The sequence below is a fragment of the Mobula hypostoma genome, chromosome 14 (genome assembly GCF_963921235.1).
Source record: "Mobula hypostoma chromosome 14, sMobHyp1.1, whole genome shotgun sequence".
NCBI classification, from domain to species: domain Eukaryota; kingdom Metazoa; phylum Chordata; class Chondrichthyes; order Myliobatiformes; family Myliobatidae; genus Mobula; species Mobula hypostoma.
Window position 1 is genome coordinate 19,183,750 of NC_086110.1, and position 25,632 is coordinate 19,209,381.

The 25,632-nt window shown below is 49.2% G+C and overlaps 1 protein-coding gene across 3 annotated transcripts in view; it reads right to left on the minus strand.

Annotated features, from left to right (window-relative positions):
* Positions 1 to 25,632, minus strand: part of nlrc5 (NLR family, CARD domain containing 5) — a 258,886-nt gene that overhangs the window by 44,298 nt on the left and 188,956 nt on the right. For all 3 annotated transcript variants that reach the window (XM_063066746.1, XM_063066749.1, XM_063066748.1), the window contains exons 36-41: positions 23,683 to 23,742; positions 18,330 to 18,377; positions 18,056 to 18,139; positions 15,973 to 16,056; positions 14,063 to 14,146; positions 7,694 to 7,777 (exon numbers count right to left, since the gene is read on the minus strand). In XM_063066746.1, the coding sequence (XP_062922816.1) occupies positions 7,694 to 7,777; positions 14,063 to 14,146; positions 15,973 to 16,056; positions 18,056 to 18,139; positions 18,330 to 18,377; positions 23,683 to 23,742 (444 nt within the window). The remainder of the gene's footprint in view (positions 1 to 7,693; positions 7,778 to 14,062; positions 14,147 to 15,972; positions 16,057 to 18,055; positions 18,140 to 18,329; positions 18,378 to 23,682; positions 23,743 to 25,632) is intronic.

Sequence of the window (25,632 nt, forward strand, 5' to 3'; positions counted from 1 at the left end):
GGACCAGCACATTGAGGGGAACGAGGGAACAATGGGACCAGTACATTGAGGGGAACGAGGGAACAACAGGACCAGCAGATTGAGGGGAACGAAGGAACAACGGGACCAGTACATTGAGGGGAATGAGGGAACAACAGGACCAGTACATTGAGAAAAGCGAGGGAACGCCAGGACCAGCACATTGAGGGGAACGAGGGAACATCAGGACCAGCACGTTGAGGGGAACGAGGGAACAACAGGACCAGCAGATTGAGGGAAGCGAGGGAACAACAGGACCAACAGATTGAGGGAAGCGAGGGAACAACAGGACCAGTACATAGAGGGGAATGAGGGAACGCCAGGACCAGCACATTGAGGGGAACGAGGGAGCAATTGGACCAGCACATTGAGGGGAACGAGGGAACATCAGGACCAGCACGTTGAGGGGAACGAGGGAACAACAGGACCAGCAGATTGAGGGGAATGAGGGAACAACAGGACCAGCAGATTGAGGGAAGCGAGGGAACAACAGGACCAGCACATTGAGGGGAATGAGGGAACAACAGGACCAGCAGATTGAGGGAAGCGAGGGAACAACAGGACCAACAGATTGAGGGAAGCGAGGGAACAACAGGACCAGTACATAGAGGGGAATGAGGGAACGCCAGGACCAGCACATTGAGGGGAACGAGGGAACAACAGGACCAGCAGATTGAGGGGAACGAGGGAACAACAGGACCAGTACATTGAGGGGAATGAGGGAACGCCAGGACCAGCACATTGAGGGGAACGAGGGAACAACAGGACCAGTACATTGAGGGGAACGAGGGAACAACAGGACCAGCACATTGAGGGGAACGAGGGAACAACAGGACCAGCAGATTGAGGGAAGCGAGGGAACAACAGGACCAACAGATTGAGGGAAGCGAGGGAACAACAGGACCAGTACATAGAGGGGAATGAGGGAACGCCAGGACCAGCACATTGAGGGGAACGAGGGAACAATGGGACCAGTACATTGAGGGGAACGAGGGAACAACAGGACCAGCAGATTGAGGGGAACGAAGGAACAACGGGACCAGTACATTGAGGGGAATGAGGGAACAACAGGACCAGTACATTGAGAAAAGCGACGGAACGCCAGGACCAGCACATTGAGGGGAACGAGGGAACATCAGGACCAGCACGTTGAGGGGAACGAGGGAACAACAGGACCAGCAGATTGAGGGGAATGAGGGAACAACAGGACCAGCACATTGAGGGAAGCGAGGGAACAACAGGACCAACAGATTGAGGGAAGCGAGGGAACAACAGGACCAGTATATAGAGGGGAATGAGGGAACGCCAGGACCAGCACATTGAGGGGAACGAGGGAACAACAGGACCAGCAGATTGAGGGAAGCGAGGGAACAACAGGACCAGCAGATTGAGGGAAGCGAGGGAAGAACAGGACCAACAGATTGAGGGAAGCGAGGGAACAACAGGACCAGTACATAGAGGGGAATGAGGGAACACCAGGACCAGCACATTGAGGGGAACGAGGGAACAATGGGACCAGTACATTGAGGGGAACGAGGGAACAACAGGACCAGCAGATTGAGGGGAACGAAGGAACAACGGGACCAGTACATTGAGAAACGCGAGGGAACGCCAGGACCAGCACATTGAGGGGAACGAGGGAACATCAGGACCAGCACGTTGAGGGGAACGAGGGAACAACAGGACCAGCAGATTGAGGGGAATGAGGGAACAACAGGACCAGCAGATTGAGGGAAGCGAGGGAACAACAGGACCAACAGATTGAGAGAAGTGAGGGAACAACAGGACCAGTACATAGAGGGGAACAAGGGAACAACAGGACCAGCAGATTGAGGGAAGCGAGGGAACAACAGGACCAGCAGATTGAGGGAAGCGAGGGAACAACAGGACCAGTACATAGAGGGGAATGAGGGAACGCCAGGACCAGCACATTGAGGGGAACGAGGGAACAATGGGACCAGTACATTGAGGGGAACGAGGGAACAACAGGACCAGCAGATTGAGGGGAACGAAGGAACAACGGGACCAGTACATTGAGGGGAATGAGGGAACAACAGGACCAGTACATTGAGAAAAGCGAGGGAACGCCAGGACCAGCACATTGAGGGGAACGAGGGAACATCAGGACCAGCACGTTGAGGGGAACGAGGGAACAACAGGACCAGTACATTGAGGGAAGCGAGGGAACGCCAGGACCAGCTCATTGAGGGAAATGAGGGAACATCAGGACCAGCACGTTGAGGGGAATGAGGGAACAACAGGACCAGCAGATTGAGGGGAATGAGGGAACAACAGGACCAGCAGATTGAGGGAAGCGAGGGAACAGCAGGACCAACAGTATGAGGGAAGCGAGGGAACAACAGGAGCAGTATATAGAGGGGAATGAGGGAACGCCAGGACCAGCACATTGAGGGGAACGAGGGAACAACAGGACCAGCAGATTGAGGGGAATGAGGGAACAACAGGACCAGCAGATTGAGGGAAGCGAGGGAACAACAGGACCAACAGATTGAGGGAAGTGAGGGAACAACAGGACCAGTACATAGAGGGGAATGAGGGAACGCCAGGACCAGCACATTGAGGGGAACGAGGGAACAACAGGACCAGCAGATTGAGGGAAGCGAGGGAACAACAGGACCAACAGATTGAGGGAAGCGAGGGAACAACAGGACCAGTACATAGAGGGGAATGAGGGAACGCCAGGACCAGCACATTGAGGGGAACGAGGGAACAATGGGACCAGTACATTGAGGGGAACGAGGGAACAACAGGACCAGCAGATTGAGGGGAACGAAGGAACAACGGGACCAGTACATTGAGGGGAATGAGGGAACAACAGGACCAGTACATTGAGAAAAGCGAGGGAACGCCAGGACCAGCACATTGAGGGGAACGAGGGAACATCAGGACCAGCACGTTGAGGGGAACGAGGGAACAACAGGACCAGTACATTGAGGGAAGCGAGAGAACAACAGGACCAGCACATTGAGGGAAGCGAGGGAAGGACAGGACCAGTACATTGAGAAAAGCGAGGGAACGCCAGGACCAGCACATTGAGGGGAACGAGGGAACATCAGGACCAGCACGTTGAGGGGAACGAGGGAACAACAGGACCAGTACATTGAGGGAAGCGAGGGAACGCCAGGACCAGCTCATTGAGGGAAATGAGGGAACATCAGGACCAGCACGTTGAGAGGAATGAGGGAACAACAGGACCAGCAGATTGAGGGGAATGAGGGAACAACAGGACCAGCAGATTGAGGGAAGCGAGGGAACAGCAGGACCAACAGTATGAGGGAAGCGAGGGAACAACAGGAGCAGTATATAGAGGGGAATGAGGGAACGCCAGGACCAGCACATTGAGGGGAACGAGGGAACAACAGGACCAGCAGATTGAGGGGAATGAGGGAACAACAGGACCAGCAGATTGAGGGAAGCGAGGGAACAACAGGACCAACAGATTGAGGGAAGTGAGGGAACAACAGGACCAGTACATAGAGGGGAATGAGGGAACGCCAGGACCAGCACATTGAGGGGAACGAGGGAACAACAGGACCAGCAGATTGAGGGAAGCGAGGGAACAACAGGACCAACAGATTGAGGGAAGCGAGGGATCAACAGGACCAGTACATAGAGGGGAATGAGGGAACGCCAGGACCAGCACATTGAGGGGAACGAGGGAACAATGGGACCAGTACATTGAGGGGAACGAGGGAACAACAGGACCAGCAGATTGAGGGGAACGAAGGAACAACGGGACCAGTACATTGAGGGGAATGAGGGAACAACAGGACCAGTACATTGAGAAAAGCGAGGGAACGCCAGGACCAGCACATTGAGGGGAACGAGGGAACATCAGGACCAGCACGTTGAGGGGAACGAGGGAACAACAGGACCAGTACATTGAGGGAAGCGAGAGAACAACAGGACCAGCACATTGAGGGAAGCGAGGAAAGGACAGGACCAGCACATTGAGGGAAGCGAGGGAACAACGGGACCAGTACATAGAGGGGAATGAGGGAACGCCAGGACCAGCACATTGAGGGGAACGAGGGAACAACAGGACCAGCAGATTGAGGGAAGCGAGGGAACAACAGGACCAGCAGATTGAGGGAAGCGAGGGAACAACAGGACCAGCAGATTGAGGGAAGCGAGGGAACAACAGGACCAGTACATAGAGGGGAATGTGGGAACGCCAGGACCAGCACATTGAGGGGAACGAGGGAACAATGGGACCAGTACATTGAGGGGAACGAGGGAACAACAGGACCAGCAGATTGAGGGGAACGAAGGAACAACGGGACCAGTACATTGAGGGGAATGAGGGAACAACAGGACCAGCAGATTGAGGGGAACGAAGGAACAATGGGACCAGTACATTGAGAAAAGCGAGGGAACGCCAGGACCAGCAGATTGAGGGGAACGAGGGAACATCAGGACCAGCACGTTGAGGGGAACGAGGGAACAACAGGACCAGCAGATTGAGGGGAATGAGGGAACAACAGGACCAGCAGATTCAGGGAAGCGAGGGAACAACAGGACCAACAGATTGAGGGAAGCGAGGGTACAACAGGACCAGTACATAGAGGGGGTGAGGGAACGCCAGGACCAGCACATTGAGAGGAACAAGGGAACAACAGGACCAGCAGATTGAGGGAAGCGAGGGAACAACAGGACCAACAGATTGAGGGAAGCGAGGGAACAACAGGACCAGTACATAGAGGGGAATGTGGGAACGCCAGGACCAGCAGATTGAGGGGAACGAAGGAACAACGGGACCAGTACATTGAGGGGAATGAGGGAACAACAGGACCAGTACATTGAGAAAAGCGAGGGAACGCCAGGACCAGCACATTGAGGGGAACGAGGGAACATCAGGACCAGCACGTTGAGGGGAACGAGGGAACAACAGGACCAGTACATTGAGGGAAGCGAGAGAACAACAGGACCAGCACATTGAGGGAAGCGAGGGAAGGACAGGACCAGCACATTGAGGGAAGCGAGGGAACAATGGGACCAGTACATAGAGGGGAATGAGGGAACGCCAGGACCAGCACATTGAGGGGAACGAGGGAACAATGGGACCAGTACATTGAGGGGAACGAGGGAACAACAGGACCAGCAGATTGAGGGGAACGAAGGAACAACGGGACCAGTACATTGAGGGGAATGAGGGAACAACAGGACCAGTACATTGAGAAAAGCGAGGGAACGCCAGGACCAGCACATTGAGGGGAACGAGGGAACATCAGGACCAGCACATTGAGGGGAACGAGGGAACAACAGGACCAGCAGATTGAGGGGAATGAGGGAACAACAGGACCAGCACATTGAGGGAAGCGAGGGAACAACAGGACCAACAGATTGAGGGAAGCGAGGGAACAACAGGACCAGTATATAGAGGGGAATGAGGGAACGCCAGGACCAGCACATTGAGGGGAACGAGGGAACAACAGGACCAGCAGATTGAGGGAAGCGAGGGAACAACAGGACCAGCAGATTGAGGGAAGCGAGGGAAGAACAGGACCAACAGATTGAGGGAAGCGAGGGAACAACAGGACCAGTACATAGAGGGGAATGAGGGAACACCAGGACCAGCACATTGAGGGGAACGAGGGAACAATGGGACCAGTACATTGAGGGGAACAAGGGAACAACAGGACCAGCAGATTGAGGGGAACGAAGGAACAACGGGACCAGTACATTGAGAAACGCGAGGGAACGCCAGGACCAGCACATTGAGGGGAACGAGGGAACATCAGGACCAGCACGTTGAGGGGAACGAGGGAACAACAGGACCAGCAGATTGAGGGGAATGAGGGAACAACAGGACCAGCAGATTGAGGGAAGCGAGGGAACAACAGGACCAACAGATTGAGAGAAGTGAGGGAACAACAGGACCAGTACATAGAGGGGAACAAGGGAAAAACAGGACCAGCAGATTGAGGGAAGCGAGGGAACAACAGGACCAACAGATTGAGGGAAGCGAGGGAACAACAGGACCAGTACATAGAGGGGAATGAGGGAACGCCAGGACCAGCACATTGAGGGGAACGAGGGAACAATGGGACCAGTACATTGTGGGGAACGAGGGAACAACAGGACCAGCAGATTGAGGGGAACGAAGGAACAACGGGACCAGTACATTGAGGGGAATGAGGGAACAACAGGACCAGTACATTGAGAAAAGCGAGGGAACGCCAGGACCAGCACATTGAGGGGAACGAGGGAACATCAGGACCAGCACGTTGAGGGGAACGAGGGAACAACAGGACCAGTACATTGAGGGAAGCGAGGGAACGCCAGGACCAGCTCATTGAGGGAAATGAGGGAACATCAGGACCAGCACGTTGAGGGGAATGAGGGAACAACAGGACCAGCAGATTGAGGGGAATGAGGGAACAACAGGACCAGCAGATTGAGGGAAGCGAGGGAACAGCAGGACCAACAGTATGAGGGAAGCGAGGGAACAACAGGAGCAGTATATAGAGGGGAATGAGGGAACGCCAGGACCAGCACATTGAGGGGAACGAGGGAACAACAGGACCAGCAGATTGAGGGGAATGAGGGAACAACAGGACCAGCAGATTGAGGGAAGCGAGGGAACAACAGGACCAACAGATTGAGGGAAGTGAGGGAACAACAGGACCAGTACATAGAGGGGAATGAGGGAACGCCAGGACCAGCACATTGAGGGGAACGAGGGAACAACAGGACCAGCAGATTGAGGGAAGCGAGGGAACAACAGGACCAACAGATTGAGGGAAGCGAGGGATCAACAGGACCAGTACATAGAGGGGAATGAGGGAACGCCAGGACCAGCACATTGAGGGGAACGAGGGAACAATGGGACCAGTACATTGAGGGGAACGAGGGAACAACAGGACCAGCAGATTGAGGGGAACGAAGGAACAACGGGACCAGTACATTGAGGGGAATGAGGGAACAACAGGACCAGTACATTGAGAAAAGCGAGGGAACGCCAGGACCAGCACATTGAGGGGAACGAGGGAACATCAGGACCAGCACGTTGAGGGGAACGAGGGAACAACAGGACCAGTACATTGAGGGAAGCGAGAGAACAACAGGACCAGCACATTGAGGGAAGCGAGGGAAGGACAGGACCAGTACATTGAGAAAAGCGAGGGAACGCCAGGACCAGCACATTGAGGGGAACGAGGGAACACCAGGACCAGCACATTGAGGGGAACGAGGGAACACCAGGACCAGCACATTGAGGGAAGCAAGGGAATTTATTGCTCCATTTATAGATGCCAATAAATTAGAAGATCAGATCAAACTATCACCATTAGTAAAGTGTCAGGCTAACTTCTATCTTATGCAGATTATTGTTGCAACCAAATGATTCCGTAAGATCAGAAGACATAGGAGGAGAGTGAGGCCATTTGGCCCATCGAGTCTCATCATTCCGTCATGGTTGATTTAGTATCCTTCTCAATCCCATTTTTCTGTCTTCTCGTGTAACAAGTAGCAAAATAACAGTCAATTGATCAGTCATGAATGATTGTGTTCAAATACAGTAATTGTGTCATGTAGTTTATGAGGGAAAGGCAAAGTACATGGCAAATGGGAAATAGGATTTGTTTAATTTTATCACTAGACTTTGCTATTCAATGGGTAAAGAGCTGCAAAGAAATTTGATCTTGGACCGTACTTGATTATCCTCAGTTGTTGCAGGCCTGGAAGGATTTTTCCTAGTTCACTGGCACTCTCCATCCCCATTTCATTGTGTGACAAGCTGCAAAGAGAGAAACAGAGAATCTGTGAGTATCAGGGCCCCGAGAAAGCTATTCGCTGAGGCAGCTCCTTCACCTGCAAGGGGAACATGCAGAGAAGTGGGGAGCTGCACCATCCAAGCTGTAGATTCCCTTGGCACTGGAATGGAATCACAGGGAATGTGAGGAGAAAAGAAAGTGACCGTCCCCTCAACCCATTCTTCCCACCTCAATCTCATCTCACAAGCTGCAGACGGGATTAAGCACATGGTGCCTGGCCTCCCATCTTACCCTTCCGAGCAGACAAGAGCCGTCATGTAGGTAGGTAGTGGAACAGCAGGAAAAATGAAGATAAGAAACTATCAATAAAGATCAGAATCAGAACCAAGTTCATTATCACTGGCATTTCTCACGAAAACTGTCACTTTGTGGTAGCAGTACAGCGCAAGACATAAATTACTATAAGTTACAATAAAAAAAAACAAAAACACAGTGTAAAAGAGGAATAGTGAGTTAGTGTTCATGAGTTCATGGACCATTCAGAAATCTGGAGGTGGGAGGGAAGAGGCTGTTCCTAAGCACCTTTAGGCTCCTGTACCTTCTCCCTGATGGTAGCAATGAGAAGAGGGCATGTCCCAGATGCTGAGTGAGAGTCCTTGATGCTGGATGCCACCTTCTTGAAATTCAGTACACTGATACAAGCACTGCATTCGAAATGGTTGTTAACCTAGAGGTAGATATTGGGCAGGAGTAGCCTGTGGCCGGTTCTGGAGAACTGGTAATGTGGCCACAGTTCTCCAGTGGATGGGAGAGACGTGAAGGAATGCCTCGTGAAATACTTACTGCCCTACCAGGAGAACCGGTGTGTAATGAATGACTGGAATGTGCAGCTCAGGGTCTCTCCCTTCTCACGTTCTGTAGAAGTGCTCGGAACTTCACTTGTACAACTGCACCCAACCACAGTGCGATCTTAGATGGGCACCACCACCGCTTCCCCTGCACTGCAAACAGAAACTGGCTTACGGAGGCCGGTAGATCAGCAGAAACCCCTGAAGCAAGCACTCTGCTCTGGCGTCCTCTCCGACTCCTGAGAATCTCTGGCCCACGACCGCTCAAAGTGGAGAAGGAGCATTAGGTTGGTACGGAGAACCTTGGGAGCTGACAGAAGTCAAGCGTAAAACAACAGAGTGAGTGCACCACCTGGCAACTCCACCCAATCTGCTTTCAGGAGAGTCCATGGGTCTCCTTGTCCCACTCCAGGCGTGACGTTGGACCTGCTGAGCTCCTCCAGCATTCTGTGTGTGTTCAGGAGACTCCAGGATTGGGTTTGCTGAGGAGCTGCTGCAGAAGGGTGCAGAAGAGTAGGGCACGAATCTGCTGCAGGCCCTCCTCTGCAGCCCAGTATTCATGGCCCCACTGCCATTCCCGCCAGTCTTCTGGCAACCACGCCACCAGAGATAAGAGTCACTGATGCTCTTGAATAGCTCTCCGCAAGCCAGACTTGAATGCCACAGATCTAGCCCTCAGCAAACCATGTACCTCTTGGTTCATTCATGGCTTTTGATTTGGGTAGGCATAATAGGTTCTTGTAGGCACACACCCATCCACACAGGTTTAATGAAGTCGGTGACAGTCATTCAGACTTGAAGATGAATCCTTGAATACAGTCCAGCCCGCCAATTCAAAGCAGTCCTGTAAGTGCTCATCATGTCCCTTATCTGTACTTTCTTGGTCCTCACTACTGGTGATGCAGTTTTCAGTCTCTGTCTATACTCAGGGAGTAGAAGTACAGCCAGGTGATCAGACTTCCCGAAGTTTGAGTGTGGAATAACTCGGCAAGAACCACATGATTTTTTGGTAATAATTATTTAGAGACTTTTCAAGCTGGCCTGGATAAAATCCCCCAAAAGGAGAGGATGTGCCATTTGATCACAAAACTCAGTACATCTAGAGCCTGCTTGGTAGGAGGTACACTGCTACCAGAATAATCGTTGAAATCTCCCATGGCAGGTAAAATGGATGGCACTTGATCGTGAGGTGTTCCAGGTCTGGTGGACAGGACTGGGACAGCACAGCCACATGTGTACACCACGAGGAGTTGATCATGAAGCATAGCACACTCCACCACACTTGGCTTTAAAAGACTCAACTGTCCTATCTTGGCAGTGCATTGTGTACCCGTCAATCTGAATCACAGAAGGGGTAAACCAAAGTTCTGTGAAACAAAAGATGCAAGTGGTCCTAATGTCCCTCTGAAACAGCTCTAGCTCTACGATCTTCAATTTTATTTACCAGAGACAGTACATTTGCCAGCAAGGTAGTCAGTCAGTATTGGGAACTGAAAGCCCCTCTTTCTTAAATGCACCTTTAGCCCAGCATGACAACCCCTCTTCTGCAGCCAGAGTCTGATCTACTTCCGTTGTTCTTGAGTAGCGATAGATTGTTCAAGCATGACATTACTAATTGTACAGACTTTAGATGCAGTTGTGGTTCTCAGCTGTAGCAGGCGGAAATGAGAATATTTGAAGGTTTCCATCAGAGCTACCACACGAGTCGCCTTTATCGGTGGCACCCTGGAAGTGAAAGGTTATTTCAAGAGCTAAGGAACAATTCTGAGCAAGGTTGGAGGTGACATTGGATGCACATCAACACTGGCAGGGTTTGCAGGTCATTACTTCCTACAAAGCAAAACCCAACATCATGAATGGCAGCGATGTCTCATGCCCAGCCAAGCTCAATGCCTTTTATACCCACATTGAAAGGGAGAATAAAACTACAGCAATGAGGATCCCCACTGCAGCCGGTGACCCTGTGATCTCTATCTCGGAGGCCGATGTCAAGCTGTCTTTCAGGAAGGTGAACCCTCACAAGACGGCGCCCCGAAGGAGAACTTGGTAAGGCTCTGAAAGCTTGTGCCAACCAACTGGCAGGGGTGTTCAAATACAATTTCAATCTCTGATTGTTGAAGTCTTAAGTTACCACCTGCTTCAAAAGGGCAACAATTATACCAGTGCCCAAGAAGAGCAGTGTGAGCCGCCTTAATGGCTATCGTCAGTAGCACTCACATCTACGGTGATGAAGTGCTTTAGAGGTTGGTCATGGCTAGAATCAAATCAGCAAGGACCTGGACCCACTGCAATCTGCCTATCACCACAATAGTGGATGCGATCTCAATGGCTCTCCATATGGCCTTGGATCACCTGCTGTTTATTGACTACAGCTCAGCATTTAACACCATCATTCCTACTGTCCCGATAGAAAAGCTCCAGAACCTGGGCCTCTGTATCTTCTGTAACTGGATCCCTGGCTTCCTAACCAGAAGACCACAATCTGTGAGGATTGGAAATACCATCTTCACCTCGTTGACAATCAACACCAGCGCACCTCAGGGATGTGTGCTTAGACCACTGCTCTACTCTCTCTACACCTATGACCATGTGGCTAGGCACAGCTGAGTTGCCATTGATAAATTTGTTGAAGATACAATCATTGTTAGCAGAGTCTTAGATGGTGACGGGAGGGTGTACAGAAGCGAGATATACCAGCTAGTTGAGTGGTGTCACAGCAACAACCTTGCATTCAACATCAGCAAGACCAAAGAGCTAACTGTGGACTTCGGGTAAGGCAAAATAAGGGAACATGCACCAGTCCTCCTGAGGATCAGAATTGGAGAGAGTGAGTAATTTCAAGCTCCTAGGTGTTAATATCGCTGAGGGCCTAACCTGGTCACAACATATCGATGCAGCTATAGAGAAAGCAAGATAGCAAATATACTTCATTAGGAATTTGAGGAGATTTGGTACATCATCTAAAATACTCGCTATTTCTACAGATTTACCACGGAGAACACTCCAACTGGCTGTATCACTGTTTGGTATGGGTTGGAGGGTGGACGCTACTGGATAATATCGAAGTAAGCTGCAAGGAGTTGTAAAATTAGTTAGCTCCATCATGGGCACGAACCTACGTAGAATCCAGGACATCTTCAAGGCGTGATGCTCCAAAAGGCGGCGTCCATCATTAAGGACCCCCATCCAGGACACGCTCTCTTCTCACTGTTATCATCAGGAAGGAGGTACAGAAGCCTGAAGGCACACACTCAGCGATTCAGGAACAGATTCTTCCTCCCTGTCATTGGACATTGAACCCATGAACACTACCTCACTACTTTTTCTATTTCTGTTTTTGCACTATTATTTAATTTAAATGTATAATATAAAGATTTTTCTCTCTATTATCATGTATTGCATTGTGCTGCTGCTGTGAAGTTAACAAATTTCACAACATATGCCGGTGATATTAAACCTGATTTTGATTCGAAGTATCTATACATCATATAACCTTGAGATTCATCTCCTTACAGGCAGCCACAAAACAAAGAAACCCAAAAGAGCCCATTAAAAGAAAGAAGACCCAATGTGGAAAGAGAGAAAGAAACAAATTGTGCAAACAATAAAAGTAAGCAAATAGCAATCGGAACACAAGTGAGTCCATAGAAAGCAAAGCCTGGAAGAACCGGAGCAGGCCAATGCCTCAGTCTCAGTGAGAGACTTGTGCAAATGGACCAGGGATGTTTGCAATGAGAACGCTGGCATGATCTACTTGCCCTGGAGTCGCCCACATCCCTGAGACAGGATGAGCCAGAGGAGCACAATCTTGGAAAATCAATGCTTCCCAGTAAGATTATTGGACTAATGTAAGTGATCAGTAAAGGTAAGAGAGAACCCACTTGTTACCGTATAAAGGCACATAAACTCTGTGAACCATTTCCAGTGATGGCTATTACCCTCAGACAGTCAAGGTGCCAGGCTTACTGTGACAGACTGCTGCTAGTTTTTGTGAGTGTGGTGATACAAGATCTCTGACATTCACCTTAACACTACTGTCCAAAGGCAACTTCAGTGTTATTACACAATCTTTTACTTTTGTATTTGATTTTCCAACTGGTTGTCATCACCCTTCATTAGCTGCCCGTATCGGTTTAGCAGTGACATGACTACAAGCTGCAGTACAAACCTGCCAGCCTGGCTCAGTCTCTGGAACGAGGCAGAGTCCACAGGGACACTTGGGCACATGTACAGTAAATAATTCAATTCAGTCAGCAGGAGCAGTCAACACAAACTGAAGAAGGCAGCATTATAGTGGGGGCGGCATCTGGGTGCACAGTTTAAAAAGTAAAGGGCAAAGCTGGCATCTTGCGTTGGCACTAAAATGTGTGGCAACACTTGCAGGCTGCCCCCTCGGGTTTGTTGGTTGTTGGTTAATGCAAATGTTTCGATGCACATGTGATAAGTAAGCGTGTATAGAAACCCTAAATCTAAATAGGCATCACTGATTTGAGCAAACCTGGCACAGCAAAAATATCAGAGTGAGATTCACTCTGTGTAATGCTCAGGTAGAATGCCCGTACGGTGGCACTAAAGCAGCATCCTTTGTATACTTCAGGGATGACCTCTAAAATATCGCTGGTTTCTGTGCTTTGAAAGCAGAAAGCTCAAAGCAGAGGTGTGGTATTAAGTGTTATTCTTGGTGACCTGGAAGGTTAGTAGCCAAAGATGGTTCCTGGTAAGTGCTTCCTAGAATATGTTATCAGGACTTTCAGAATCAAGGCAATAGATAGGAGTACTACACATCAATTATAATCTGACTAAACAATGGAACAGGCTCGAGGAACTGGACATTGCTAAGTGTGTAGTGTCGGTTGCCCAGTCCAAATTCTGATGAAACACACAGTTGTTGTAGCCCATCAGCCACCTGGTGCTCAGTAGATGTGACTTTTATTGTCTATTTCATTGCCCTCCATCAGCATACCCTTGGATTCTTTTCTGCTAATCCTCTTGCCTTGTACTAAACCAGCATTGCCTTAAATGCAGCTTAGTGGTCACCTCAAATGCTCCATGAGGTGGAAGTTTCATGTTCTAACTGGGTTGTTTGGTCAATGGTGATATGTTTTGATGATAGGCTTAAGAGGTTCTGAGTGGCCTTTTGCTGCGGTGTATATGCATGCGTGTCTGTGTGTAAGGGATAAATAATGACAGCTAGGACACTGGTGATGACTATCCTGTCCAGGGATTTCACCCGGCTGCTATAACTGGGGCGTGCTGAGAGAGTGGAAATTGCACCCTCTCTCAGAAAGGAGCAGCAGTATTGATGGGAAATACACCACCCATGGACCATTTGAAATCAGGATTCTGGGAACCCAAGAACATCAAGTGAGGTGGACCACAGACATCTTCTAAAAGGAATTACCAGACTATCCAATCATCCAGACAACAAACAAAGTGAATAAAGCAAAAACCAAAACTTACTTTAACTCCTCAAGGCTGCGGCATTTACAAAGACCTGCTGTTAGCAGCACCATGCCCATGTTGCTTATGTTGGTGGATTCTAGGCTGAGAGAGGAGAGACAGCAATTAACTGCAAAGTTTCAAATGAGCCCCTGTTATTAGGTCAGTTTTGTACCAAGGTATTGGGGAAAACAGTCCAATGTCTTCCGAATGGAATTAGTACTGGGTGTTACAGTAGCATGCAGTTTGGGTGACACTTGACAGAGCCAGCACCCAGAGTTCAACTCCCACTGCTGTCTGTAACGAGTTTGTACGCTGTCCCTGTGACCACTTGTCTTGCTTCTGGCTGCTCTGCTTTCCTCCCATACTGCTGAGGGTTAGTAAGTTGAGGGAATGCTATGTTGGTGGCAAAAGTATGGCGACACTTGCTAGCTGCCCCCAGCGCATCCTCAGACTGCGTTGTCGCTGACAAAAATAATGCATTTCACCGTATGTGTCGATGTACGGTATATGTGACAAATAAAGCTAATCTTTAATTTTTAGTAGATGCTTAAAGCCAGATTAAAAGAAGGGCTTTCCCAGAATGAAAAATGAAGTCAATTTGAAAGGTCATGGCAGACATCTTGAGCTCAGCCCCTGATGACTGCTTTCAGTGCTGAGACCTGGAGCATCTTCCCTCCTGCCCTTTCTGTTGAGGCATTTGCGACTCAGAGTGGATAAAGGAGAAAGACCTACCTCATCATCTTCTGAAATATGAAGCATGTGCACTATGAGAAGCTCCCGAAATTGCACTGACAGTGCATCCTTGAAGCCTTGCGAAGATCTCCCACTCATTCCACATCAAACCCACCTTAAATAACACCCACTCCAAATAACACTCACTTTAAATCACACCCATTCTAAATCACATCTGATTTTGAATCACCTGTGTAATTTTAAACTACACTCTGGCACCTGCCTCTCACCTTCAAAACATCCCACTACTCGCCAGGAACCAACTCTACCGGCCCCAGTCGCTTGAGGGGATTTAGCGTTTTAGCTGGTGGCATCGCCGTCCGGTACGGAGATGGCAATACGCAGGATCGTAAAAAGGCGGAGAGGGTTGTAAACTCAGCCAGCTACATCATGGGCACTAGTCTCCCCACCACTGAGGGCATCTTCAAAAGGCAATGCCTCAGGGAGGCGGCGTCCATCATTAAGGGCCCTCACCATCAGGAACACGCCCTCTGCTCATTACTGCCATCAGGCAGGAGGTACAGGAGCCTGAAGACCGATACTCCGTTTTAGGAACAGCCTCCTCCCCTCTGCCGTCAGATCTATGAACGTCCTACAACCACTATTTCACTATTCCTCTACTTATTTTTATGGTAACTTGTAGTAGTTTGTCATGTCTGCACTGTACTGCTGCCACAAAAGTGCGAACTTCACAACTTATGTCACAGATAATAAACCCGATTCTGATTCTAATTATGATTCTGAGGCCTTGTCCTGTGTGAGGATATGGACTGGGGTTATTGGGGATTGTCCTAGCTAAAGCTTCATTTACTGCCACCCACACACTCCCTTATGAGGGAACTAAGGCCGTGTCTGGGATCTGCAATGCACCTGGATAGCAGCATTCATTGTTGCTGATGCCCAGGGGAGGGAGGGGTGTGGGGACCAAGGGCAAGTTGACTATAAAAGGGAGTGTGTCAATTATTAAAGGAGCAGTGGGAGGGATGAGGGACATGATTGGACTGTCGGCGATAATCTCCTCAAAAACAAAGCAGACACTGGATTAAAAATGGGTCCTTTGCTGTGCAGTAGACAAGCTTCACCCCCTTATTCACAGGCACAGTTGAATAATTCTCATTATGCAGATCAATGTTCAATGATGTAGAATGGCAATTTAAGATTGAAAACAGGGATCAAATTTGTGTTCCAGAACCTACCTGAGAATTCTCAGTCCCTGGATAACCTGAAGGGATTCAGCCAGTGTTCCTGCCCCCTTGTCACCAAAGTTGTTTTGGCACAGGCTGTAAGGGAAGGAGGAGAACCAATGATATCAAATCCAGAACTGACGAGACACGGATCCTAGTACCAAACCGTCATTTCCACCTCAGGACGGTGAGATCATCAGATACACAGACTGCACAACTGCCTTTGAGTATCCATGCAGGCAACTCATTTGAAGGACAGTGAATGTAGATTTGGCAAGTCTTCCAAAGCTTTCACAAACTTCCATAGATGCACAGTGGAGAATACCTGACTGATGGCATCACAGCACCCAGTTCAGGAACAGTTACTACCCTTCAACCATCAGCCTCCTGAACTAGTGTGGATAACTTCACTCACCTCAACCCTGAACTGATTCCACAACCCATAGACTCAGTTTCAACAACTTAATAACACACTTTCTCAGTATTTTTGTTTTTATTTGCTCAATTTGTTTTCTTTTGCACATTGGCTGTTTGCCTGTCATTGCTCACGTATAAGTTTCATAAATTCTATTGTGCTTGTTATTTTCCTGTAAATCTGCAAGAAAATGAATCCCAAGGGCATATACAGAGACAAGTGCGTATTTTGGTAATAAATTTACTTTGATTTTGACTTATTTTTGGCTTCACCAGAGTGCAATGTGGAAGGACAGTCAAACTGTTAAAGAGGGAAAATAGTCAAGGCCAAGTCTAAGGCCAAAAATCAGGCTTTCCTGCTCCTCTTAGAACTGAGGGAGGGATCTTTAGCAACCCACCGAACAAGGCTTTCCAGAAGACAGGACAGTTTGGAACAGCACTGCATTATCAAGTTAGTTTTCAGTCCTGAGTGGAACTTAATAGCAACATTTTGGTGCACAGAATATTATTATAACCCAACTATTCTGAGCCAGTGGAACACCACTGGAGCGACAGAGACATCAGTCCCTGGGTGGATTCCAGCTTTCAGTAGCACCTTCTTTCTTTATTCCTTATCACTTCTATTCTAATATTTGTATATCTGTGCACTTGTAATGCTACTGTGACACTGCAATTCCCTTTGAGATCAATAAAGTATCTAACTATCAAGATTCATTATCTGACTAGGAGGAACACCACACTCAAGTGTGAGAGCCAAGTATTAGAATAAGGATCTAGTGCTTTCCCAGTGAAAATGATGAATAAACTCTTCTCAGGCTTCCAGTCAGGTACAGGTATCGATTATAACCGATGTTTCGATGACAAACCGTTGGTTATAATCGATACCTGTACCCAGCTGGATGCCTGAGGAGAGTTTATATGTCAAGTATCAGAATCTTAAATGCTTAGAATTTCATTACAGGGGTTCTGTCAAAATTTATAATTAATGTTCAAGTTCAAGTACATTTATTATCAAAGAATGTATAAATTATACAACTTTGAGATCTGCTTGCTGACAGGTAGCCACAAAGCAAGAAACCCCAAGGGACCCAATTAAAGTAAAAAAAAAGAATAAAAATAAAAGACCTACACTCGACACACAAGAGAAAGAAAATAAAATGCAAGCCATGCAAACAACTGAAGTGAACAACAGCATTCTGAACCAAAAGTGAGTCCTCAGAACCGGAGTAGGCCCAAAGCCTCGCTTATCAGAATTAAAGCAGAAAATACAGGAAATACTCAGCAGGTCAGGTAGCATCTGTGGAAGAGAAATGGAATTAACACTTCAGCTGGTGAAATCTTTGTCTGAGCACTTTAGACAAAGGGCATTTGTCCTGAAATGTGAGCTTGGTTTCTCTTCCCACGGATATTGTCTGATCTGCTGATCATTTCCAGCGTTTTCGTATTTTATTACAGAGTTCCAGCAACTGCAGTTTTTTGTGTGTTTTTTACTCATTTGATAAAATCTTTACACTACTCAAAGCAATACAGTAGTGACTGCAGTAATAGCGTCCACTAAATTTGGTACAATATACTGTACATCAATAATAATTTCCTCAGCAAAGACTGGTAATGGTTCATGGCAACACACAAGTACAACACACAGATAAAATGAAAAGCTACAAATAAGTGGAAAACTTACTGCAGCTCCATTAAACTGGGACATTGTTTAATGATGGACGAAAGTTGTACAAGGTGGGGTGCTTCGATTCCACACTGTTGCAAACTGTAAGGTAGAAAAATGTGCTTTATATTCAGGACTGTTTAGAAGAAATAATTCATCCCTTGCAATATTTTTACATTAATCCTTTACAGACCAACTGCCAGTATATTAGATTATAAAAATGATTGCAAAGAAAAATTCTTAAAGTGTAATTTTGATTCTGATAATCAAAGTAATTAAACTGACTAATTACCTGAGTAATCTCAGGGAAGGATAGGACACTGTTTTGTCCATTCTGGTGCTGTAAAGAATAAGAAAGATCTCAGATCAGCTTTGGTTACTAGGGTGGGGAGGAAGTCCCTGTACTGCAGAGGAAGTCCCCGTATTGCAGCAGGAGGTCCCTGTACTGCGGAGAAAGTCCCCGTATTGCAGCAGGAAGTCCCCGTATTGCAGCAGGAAGTCCCTGTATTGCAGCAGGAAGTCCCCGTATTGCAGAGGAAGTCCCCGTATTGCAGCAAGAAGTCCCTGTACTGCGGAGGAAGTCCCCGTATTGCAGCAGGAAGTCCCTGTACTGCGGAGGAAGTCCCCGTATTGCAGCAGGAAGTCCCCGTACTGCAGAGGAAGTCCCCGTATTGCAGCAGGAAGTCCCTGTATTGCAGCAGGAGGTCCCTGTACTGCGGAGGAAGTCCCTGTATTGTAGCAGGAAGTCCCCGTATTGCAGCAGGAGGTCCCTGTACTGCGGAGGAAGTCCCCGTATTGCAGCAGCAAGTCCCCGTATTGCGGAGGAAGTCCCCGTATTGCAGCAGGAAGTCCCTGTATTGCAGCAGGAAGTCCCCGTATTGCAGCAGGAAGTCCCTGTATTGCAGCAGGAAGTCCCCGTATTGCAGAGGAAGTCCCCGTATTGCAGCAGGAAGTCCCTGTACTGCGGAGGAAGTCCCCGTATTGCAGCAGGAAGTCCCCGTACTGCAGAGGAAGTCCCCGTATTGCAGCAGGAAGTCCCTGTATTGCAGCAGGAGGTCCCTGTACTGCGGAGGAAGTCCCTGTATTGTAGCAGGAAGTCCCCGTATTGCAGCAGGAAGTCCCCGTACTGCAGAGGAAGTCCCCATATTGCAGCAGGAAGTCCCCGTACTGCAGAGGAAGTCCCCGTATTGCAGCAGGAAGTCCCTGTATTGCAGCAGGAGGTCCCTGTACTGCGGAGGAAGTCCCCGTATTGCAGCAGCAAGTCCCCGTATTGCGGAGGAAGTCCCCGTATTGCAGCAGGAAGTCCCTGTATTGCAGCAGGAAGTCCCCGTATTGCGGAGGAAGTCCCCGTATTGCAGCAGGAAGTCCCTGTATTGCAGCAGGAAGTCCCTGTACTGCGGAGGAAGTCCCCGTATTGCAGCAGGAAGCGGCGCTGCCTTACTGCTCCAGGGGCCTGGGTTTGAATCGGAACTCAGGTGCGACCTGCACAGCCTTTCGTCACTCCACCTACAGGGCTGAATGGCCTCTTTCTGTGCTGTATTAGCTAAGTGAATTGTAAATGCTCATCATTGTTTTTGGGCTGGTGGGCCATGGCACTGTAGTGGTAACAACAACAATCAGACACAGACTGTGCGCCTTTCACAGGCATTTATATAAAGCGTTACAGAAAAGAGACTCCCACACTCTCCAACAAATTGGACGTTCAATTCTCTAACTTCCAGTAATTTCTCCCCCTCCCCCTTCTCTCTATTTCATACCCCCATCCTGACTCCCCTCTTACCTCTTCTCCTCACTTGCCTCTTGTCTCCCTCTGGAACACCTTCCTGCTTTCTCCCATGCTACACCGTCCTTTCCTATCAGAGTCCTCCTTCTTCAACCTATCACTTCCCAGCTTCTCACTTCATCCACACCCTCACGTTCCACCCATCACTTCCCAGCTTCACTTCACCCCCACCCTCACGTTCCACCTATCACTTCCCAGCTTCACTTCACCCCCACCCTCACGTTCCACCCATCACTTCCCAGCTTCACTTCACCCCCACCCTCACGTTCCACCCATCACTTCCCAGCTTCACTTCACCTCCACCCTCACATTCCACCCATCACTTCCCAGCTTCACTTCACCCCCACCCTCACGTTCCACCCATCACTTCACAGCTTCACTTCACCCCCACCCTCACGTTCCACCCATCACTTCCCAACTTGTCACTTCACCCCCACCCTCACATTCCACCCATCACTTCCCAGCTTCACTTCACCCCCACCCTCACGATGCACCCATCACTTCCCAGCTTCACTTCATCCCCACCCTCACATGTTCCACCCATCACTTCCCAGCTTCACTTCACCCCCACCCTCACGTTCCACCCATCACTTCCCAACTTGTCACTTCACCCCCACCCTCACGTTCCACCCATCACTTCCCAGCTTCACTTCACCCCCACCCTCATGATGCACCCATCACTCCCCAGCTTCACTTCACCCCCACCCTCACATTCCACCCATCACTTTCCAGCTTCACTTCACCCCCACCCTCACGATGCACCCATCACTTCCCAGCTTCACTTCACCCCCACCCTCACGATCCACCCATCACTTCCCAGCTTCTCACTTCACCCCCACCCTCACATTCCACCCATCACTTCCCAGCTTCACTTCACCCCCACCCTCACGTTCCACCCATCACTTCCCAGCTTCACTTCACCCCCACCCTCACGTTCCACCCATCACTTCCCAGCTTCACTTCACCCCCACCCTCACGTTCCACCCATCACTTCCCAGTTTCATTTCAACCCCACCCTCACGATCCACCCATCACTTCCCAGCTTCACTTCACCCCCACCCTCACGTTCCACCCATCACTTCCCAGCTTCACTTCACCCCCACCCTCACATTCCAACCATCACTTCACTTCACCCCCACCCTCAATGTTCTACCCATCACTTCCCAGCTTCACTTCACCCCCACCCTCACGATCCACCCATCACTTCCCAGCTTCACTTCACCCCCACCCTCACGTTCCACCCATCACTTCCCAGCTTCTCACTTCACCCCCACCCTCGCATTCCACCCATCACTTTCCAGCTTCACTTCACCCCCACCCTCAGGTTCCACCCATCACTTCCCAGCTTCTCACTTCACCCCCACCCTCACATTCCACCCATCACTTCCCAGCTTCACTTCACCCCCACCCTCACGTTCCACCCATCACTTCCCAGCTTCACTTCACCCCCACCCTCACGATCCACCCATCACTTCCCAGCTTCACTTCACCCCCACCCTCACGTTCCACCTATCACTTCCCAGCTTCACTTCACCCCCACCCTCACATTCCACCCATCACTTCACTTCACCCCCACCCTCACATTCCACCCATCACTTCACTTCACCCCCACCCTCACATTCCACCCATCACTTCCCAGCTTCACTTCACCCCCACCCTCACGATGCACCCATCACTTCCCAGCTTCTCACTTCACCCCCACCCTCACGTTCCACCCATCACTTCCCAGCTTCACTTCACCCCCACCCTCACATTCCACCCATCACTTCCCAGCTTCATTTCCCCCCCACCCTCACGTTCCACCCATCACTTCCCAGCTTCACTTCACCCCCACCCTCACATTCCACCCATCACTTCCCAGCTTCACTTCACCCCCACCCTCACATTCCACCATTCACTTCCCAACTTCACTTCACCCCCACCCTCACGTTCCACCCATCACTTCCCAGCTTCACTTCATCTCCACCCTCACGTTCCACCCATCACTTCCCAGCTTCTCATTTCACCCCCACCCTCACGTTCCACCCATCACTTCCCAGCTTCACTTCACCCCCACCCTCACATTCCACCCATCACTTCCCAGCTTCATTTCACCCCACCCTCACGTTCCACCCATCACTTCCCAGCTTCACTTCACCCCCACCCTCACGTTCCACCCATCACTTCCCAGCTTCACTTCACCCCCACCCACAATGTTCCACCCATCACTTCCCAGCTTCACTTCACCCCCACCCTCACGTTCCACCCATCACTTCATTTCACCCCCACCCTCACGATCCACCCATCACTTCCCAGCTTCACTTCACCCCCACCCTCACGTTCCACCCATCACTTCCCAGCTTCACTTCACCCCCACCCTCACATTCCACCCATCTCTTCCCCGCTTCACTTCACCCCCACCCTCACGTTCCACCCATCACTTCCCAGCTTCACTTCACCCCCACCCTCACATTCCACCCATCACTTTCCAGCTTCACTTCACCCCCACCCTCACGATCCACCCATCACTTCTCAGCTTCACTTCACCCCCACCCTCACGATCCACCCATCACTTCCCAGCTTCACTTCACCCCCACCCTGACATTCCACCCATCACTTCCCAGCTTCACTTCACCCCCACCCACAATGTTCCACCCATCACTTCCCAGCTTCACTTCACCCCCACCCTCACGTTCCACCCATCACTTCATTTCACCCCCACCCTCACGATCCACCCATCACTTCCCAGCTTCACTTCACCCCCACCCTCACGTTCCACCCATCACTTCCCAGCTTCACTTCACCCCCACCCTCAATGTTCCACCCATCACTTCACTTCATCCCCACCCTCACATGTTCCACCCATCACTTCACTTCACCCCCACTCTCACATTTTCCACCCATCACTTCACTTCACCCTCACTCTCACATGTTCCACCCATCACTTCACCTCACCTCCACCCTCACATGGTCCACCTATCACTCCCAGCTTGTACTCCTCGCCCTCCTCCCAACTTCTTACTCTCCCCCCATCCTCTCCAGTTGATGAAGGGTCTTGGCCTGAAACACTGACTATTTATTCCTCTCCAAAGACACTCCCTGACCAGCTGAGTTCCTCCAGTATTTTGTGTGTGTTGCTCTGGATTTCTAGCATCTTCGGAATCTCTTGTGTTAAGGATATATCCCTGTTGCTTTCATCAGGAAAATCCCTCCAGCATTTTGTCTTTGCTCCCAAACGCTTCTCATTTTCATGGAAGCACAGCCCACGGACACCATGGGATCAGTACAGGGCAGGATAACAATAGCAGTCACTGAGACGCTGGGATGGAAGTTGACAAAGGCAAGGGGGCATGTGGGGGCAATTGGAGTGAGTGTGAAATATGAGATGTCCCAGGTGAAGAGGCATGGTCCCTGTCTGGAGTACGGCTGCCTAAAGCACTCAGCAGGTCGCAGTCCTTTCAAACAGCAACAGCCAGTACTCCAGCATTAACAAAGTCATCATAAACATATGAAATTCTGCAGAAGTTGCAAATCCAGAGTAATAAACACTTGATGCTGGAGGAACTTAGCAGGTCAGACAGCACCTATGGAGAAGAATAGACATTCAATGTTTCAGGCCGGGACCCTTCATCAGGACAAAGTGAGATATTGCCTGACCCTGTTTTGGAGCAGCCAATATCAGCTTCAGTGGGAAGAATTGACACTAAGAATAGAACCAGACAGATGAACATAGGAAAGAAGATCAGGTCAGGATCTTTGAGCTCCCTGAACCTTCCCTGTTATTTGATTAAGCTACGGGTAGTCTGATCGTGGTCTCAGCTCTGCCATCCTGCCTGTTGGCCATTGCCCTTGCCGATTTTAATGACATCTGAGATTGACGTACCTATCAGAAGTTCGGCAATCACGGTCCATTAGCCTTATTAAAGCTTGGTTTGCCTTTATCCTGAAAAGTACATTTTTATTGGTCAATCTAATCAGTCAAACAATCTGCAGTTTCTCAAACAGAACAGCAAGCAAAGATTTTTGACAATAAATAAGACAGAATCTGCGGAAAAACCTCTTCCAATGATTTGACCTTCAGTCTTCTCTGCACCCATTTACACAACAGTGCTGCAGTATCTGACTTCCCTACCACTGGTAGAGCAAGAAGGTGTCACTAGATGTCAGCTGGAAACATTTTGATTCCTGTCTAGCTGAGTGTCCAGGAGCAGATAGATACCAAAGGCAAGGAGGATGAATTATGAGAACATCCAGGTTCATAAATGTGGGCTTTATTGTGGTGGGTTTAGAGAAATGTGTCTTTCATCAAGGTGGATCATATAGTAGACGAATTTAGTGTTGTTGACAAAGAGATGATGGTTCCTTGCTGTCAGGCTGAACAAGAGAACAAGGGAGTTTGGGCTTTCAAATAACTGTGAGAGAGTGAGTGCAGCAAAGGGTCACTAGACTGACTCTTGGGATGGGGATTTGAGCAATGAGAAGAGATTGGGCGAACTGAGCTACCATTCTTCTTGAGTTTAGATGATCTCTTTGAAGGATCTAAAATTTGAACGAGGCATGTCAGGATAAGGAGCTGGGATTTCCCTTGCCCAAGTGTCTAAAACTGGTGGATAACATTGGGATGAATAGAACTTTCTTCATCTGAAAGGCACTGAAGGCTTGGAATGCACATCTTGTTGGGCTGTTGAGGCACAGTCATTGAGAATATTCAAGTCAGCAATTCACAGACTTCTAAATATTAAAGGTTATGGGATTAGTGCAGGAAAGTGGTGCTGAGATAAAAGATCAACTGTGATATTATTGACTCGTGGAGCAGCCACAGAACACCAAATAGACTACTCCTACTTCTGAATCTAACACTCTTAAGTTAGGAAACACTTCAGAGAAGCAAAAAACTGGAATTCTCTCTCCCAGTTCCCTGGACTAGCATGTATTAGTTATGCAGAAAGAGTGCAAAAGCTGGACTTGTTTTCCCTGCAGCAAAGGAGGCTGCGGGGCAGTCTGATGAAGATACATAATATCATGAGAGGTAGAGCTAGGGTAGATAGTCAGGACCTGCTTCCCATGGTAGAGCTATCAAAACAAAGGGGGCATAGGTTAAAGGTGAGGGGGAGTTTTAAAGGGGACACGAGGGGTAAGATCTTTTTATGGAGAGAGTAGTTGATATCTGGAACTCACTGCCAGAGGGGGCAGCAGAATCAGATACAAATATTACATTTAAATGGCCTTCAAACAGACATTTAAATAGGTACGGCACAGAAGGATATGATCCTTTCGTAGGTAAATGGAATTAACATTGATGGGCACAGAGGCCATTGTGGATGTATGAGGCCCATTTCTGTGATGAATAACTCTGTAAAAGATCGACTTTTGGGGCAGCATAGGACATAGAAATCTACAGCACATTACAAGCCCATGATGTGCCGACCATGTAACCTACTCCAGAAACTGCCTAGAATTTCCCTACCGCATAGCCCCCTATTTTTCTAAGCTCCATGTACCTATCTAAGTGTCTCTTTAAAGACCCTATTGTATCCACCTGTACCACTGTCGCTGGCAGTGCAGTCCACACACCCACCACTCTCTGTGTAAAAAAAACTTACCTCTGATCTCCCCCTTGTATCTACTTCCAAGCATCTTAAAACTATACCCCTTCGTGTTAGCCTGTTCAGCCCTGGGAAATAACCTCTGACTATCCACACGATCAATGCCTCTCATCATCTTATACACTTCTATCAGGTCACCTCTCATCCCCTGTCACTCCACGGAGAAATGGCCAAGTTCACTCAACCTATTCTCCTATGGCATGATCTCCAATCCAGGCAACATCCTT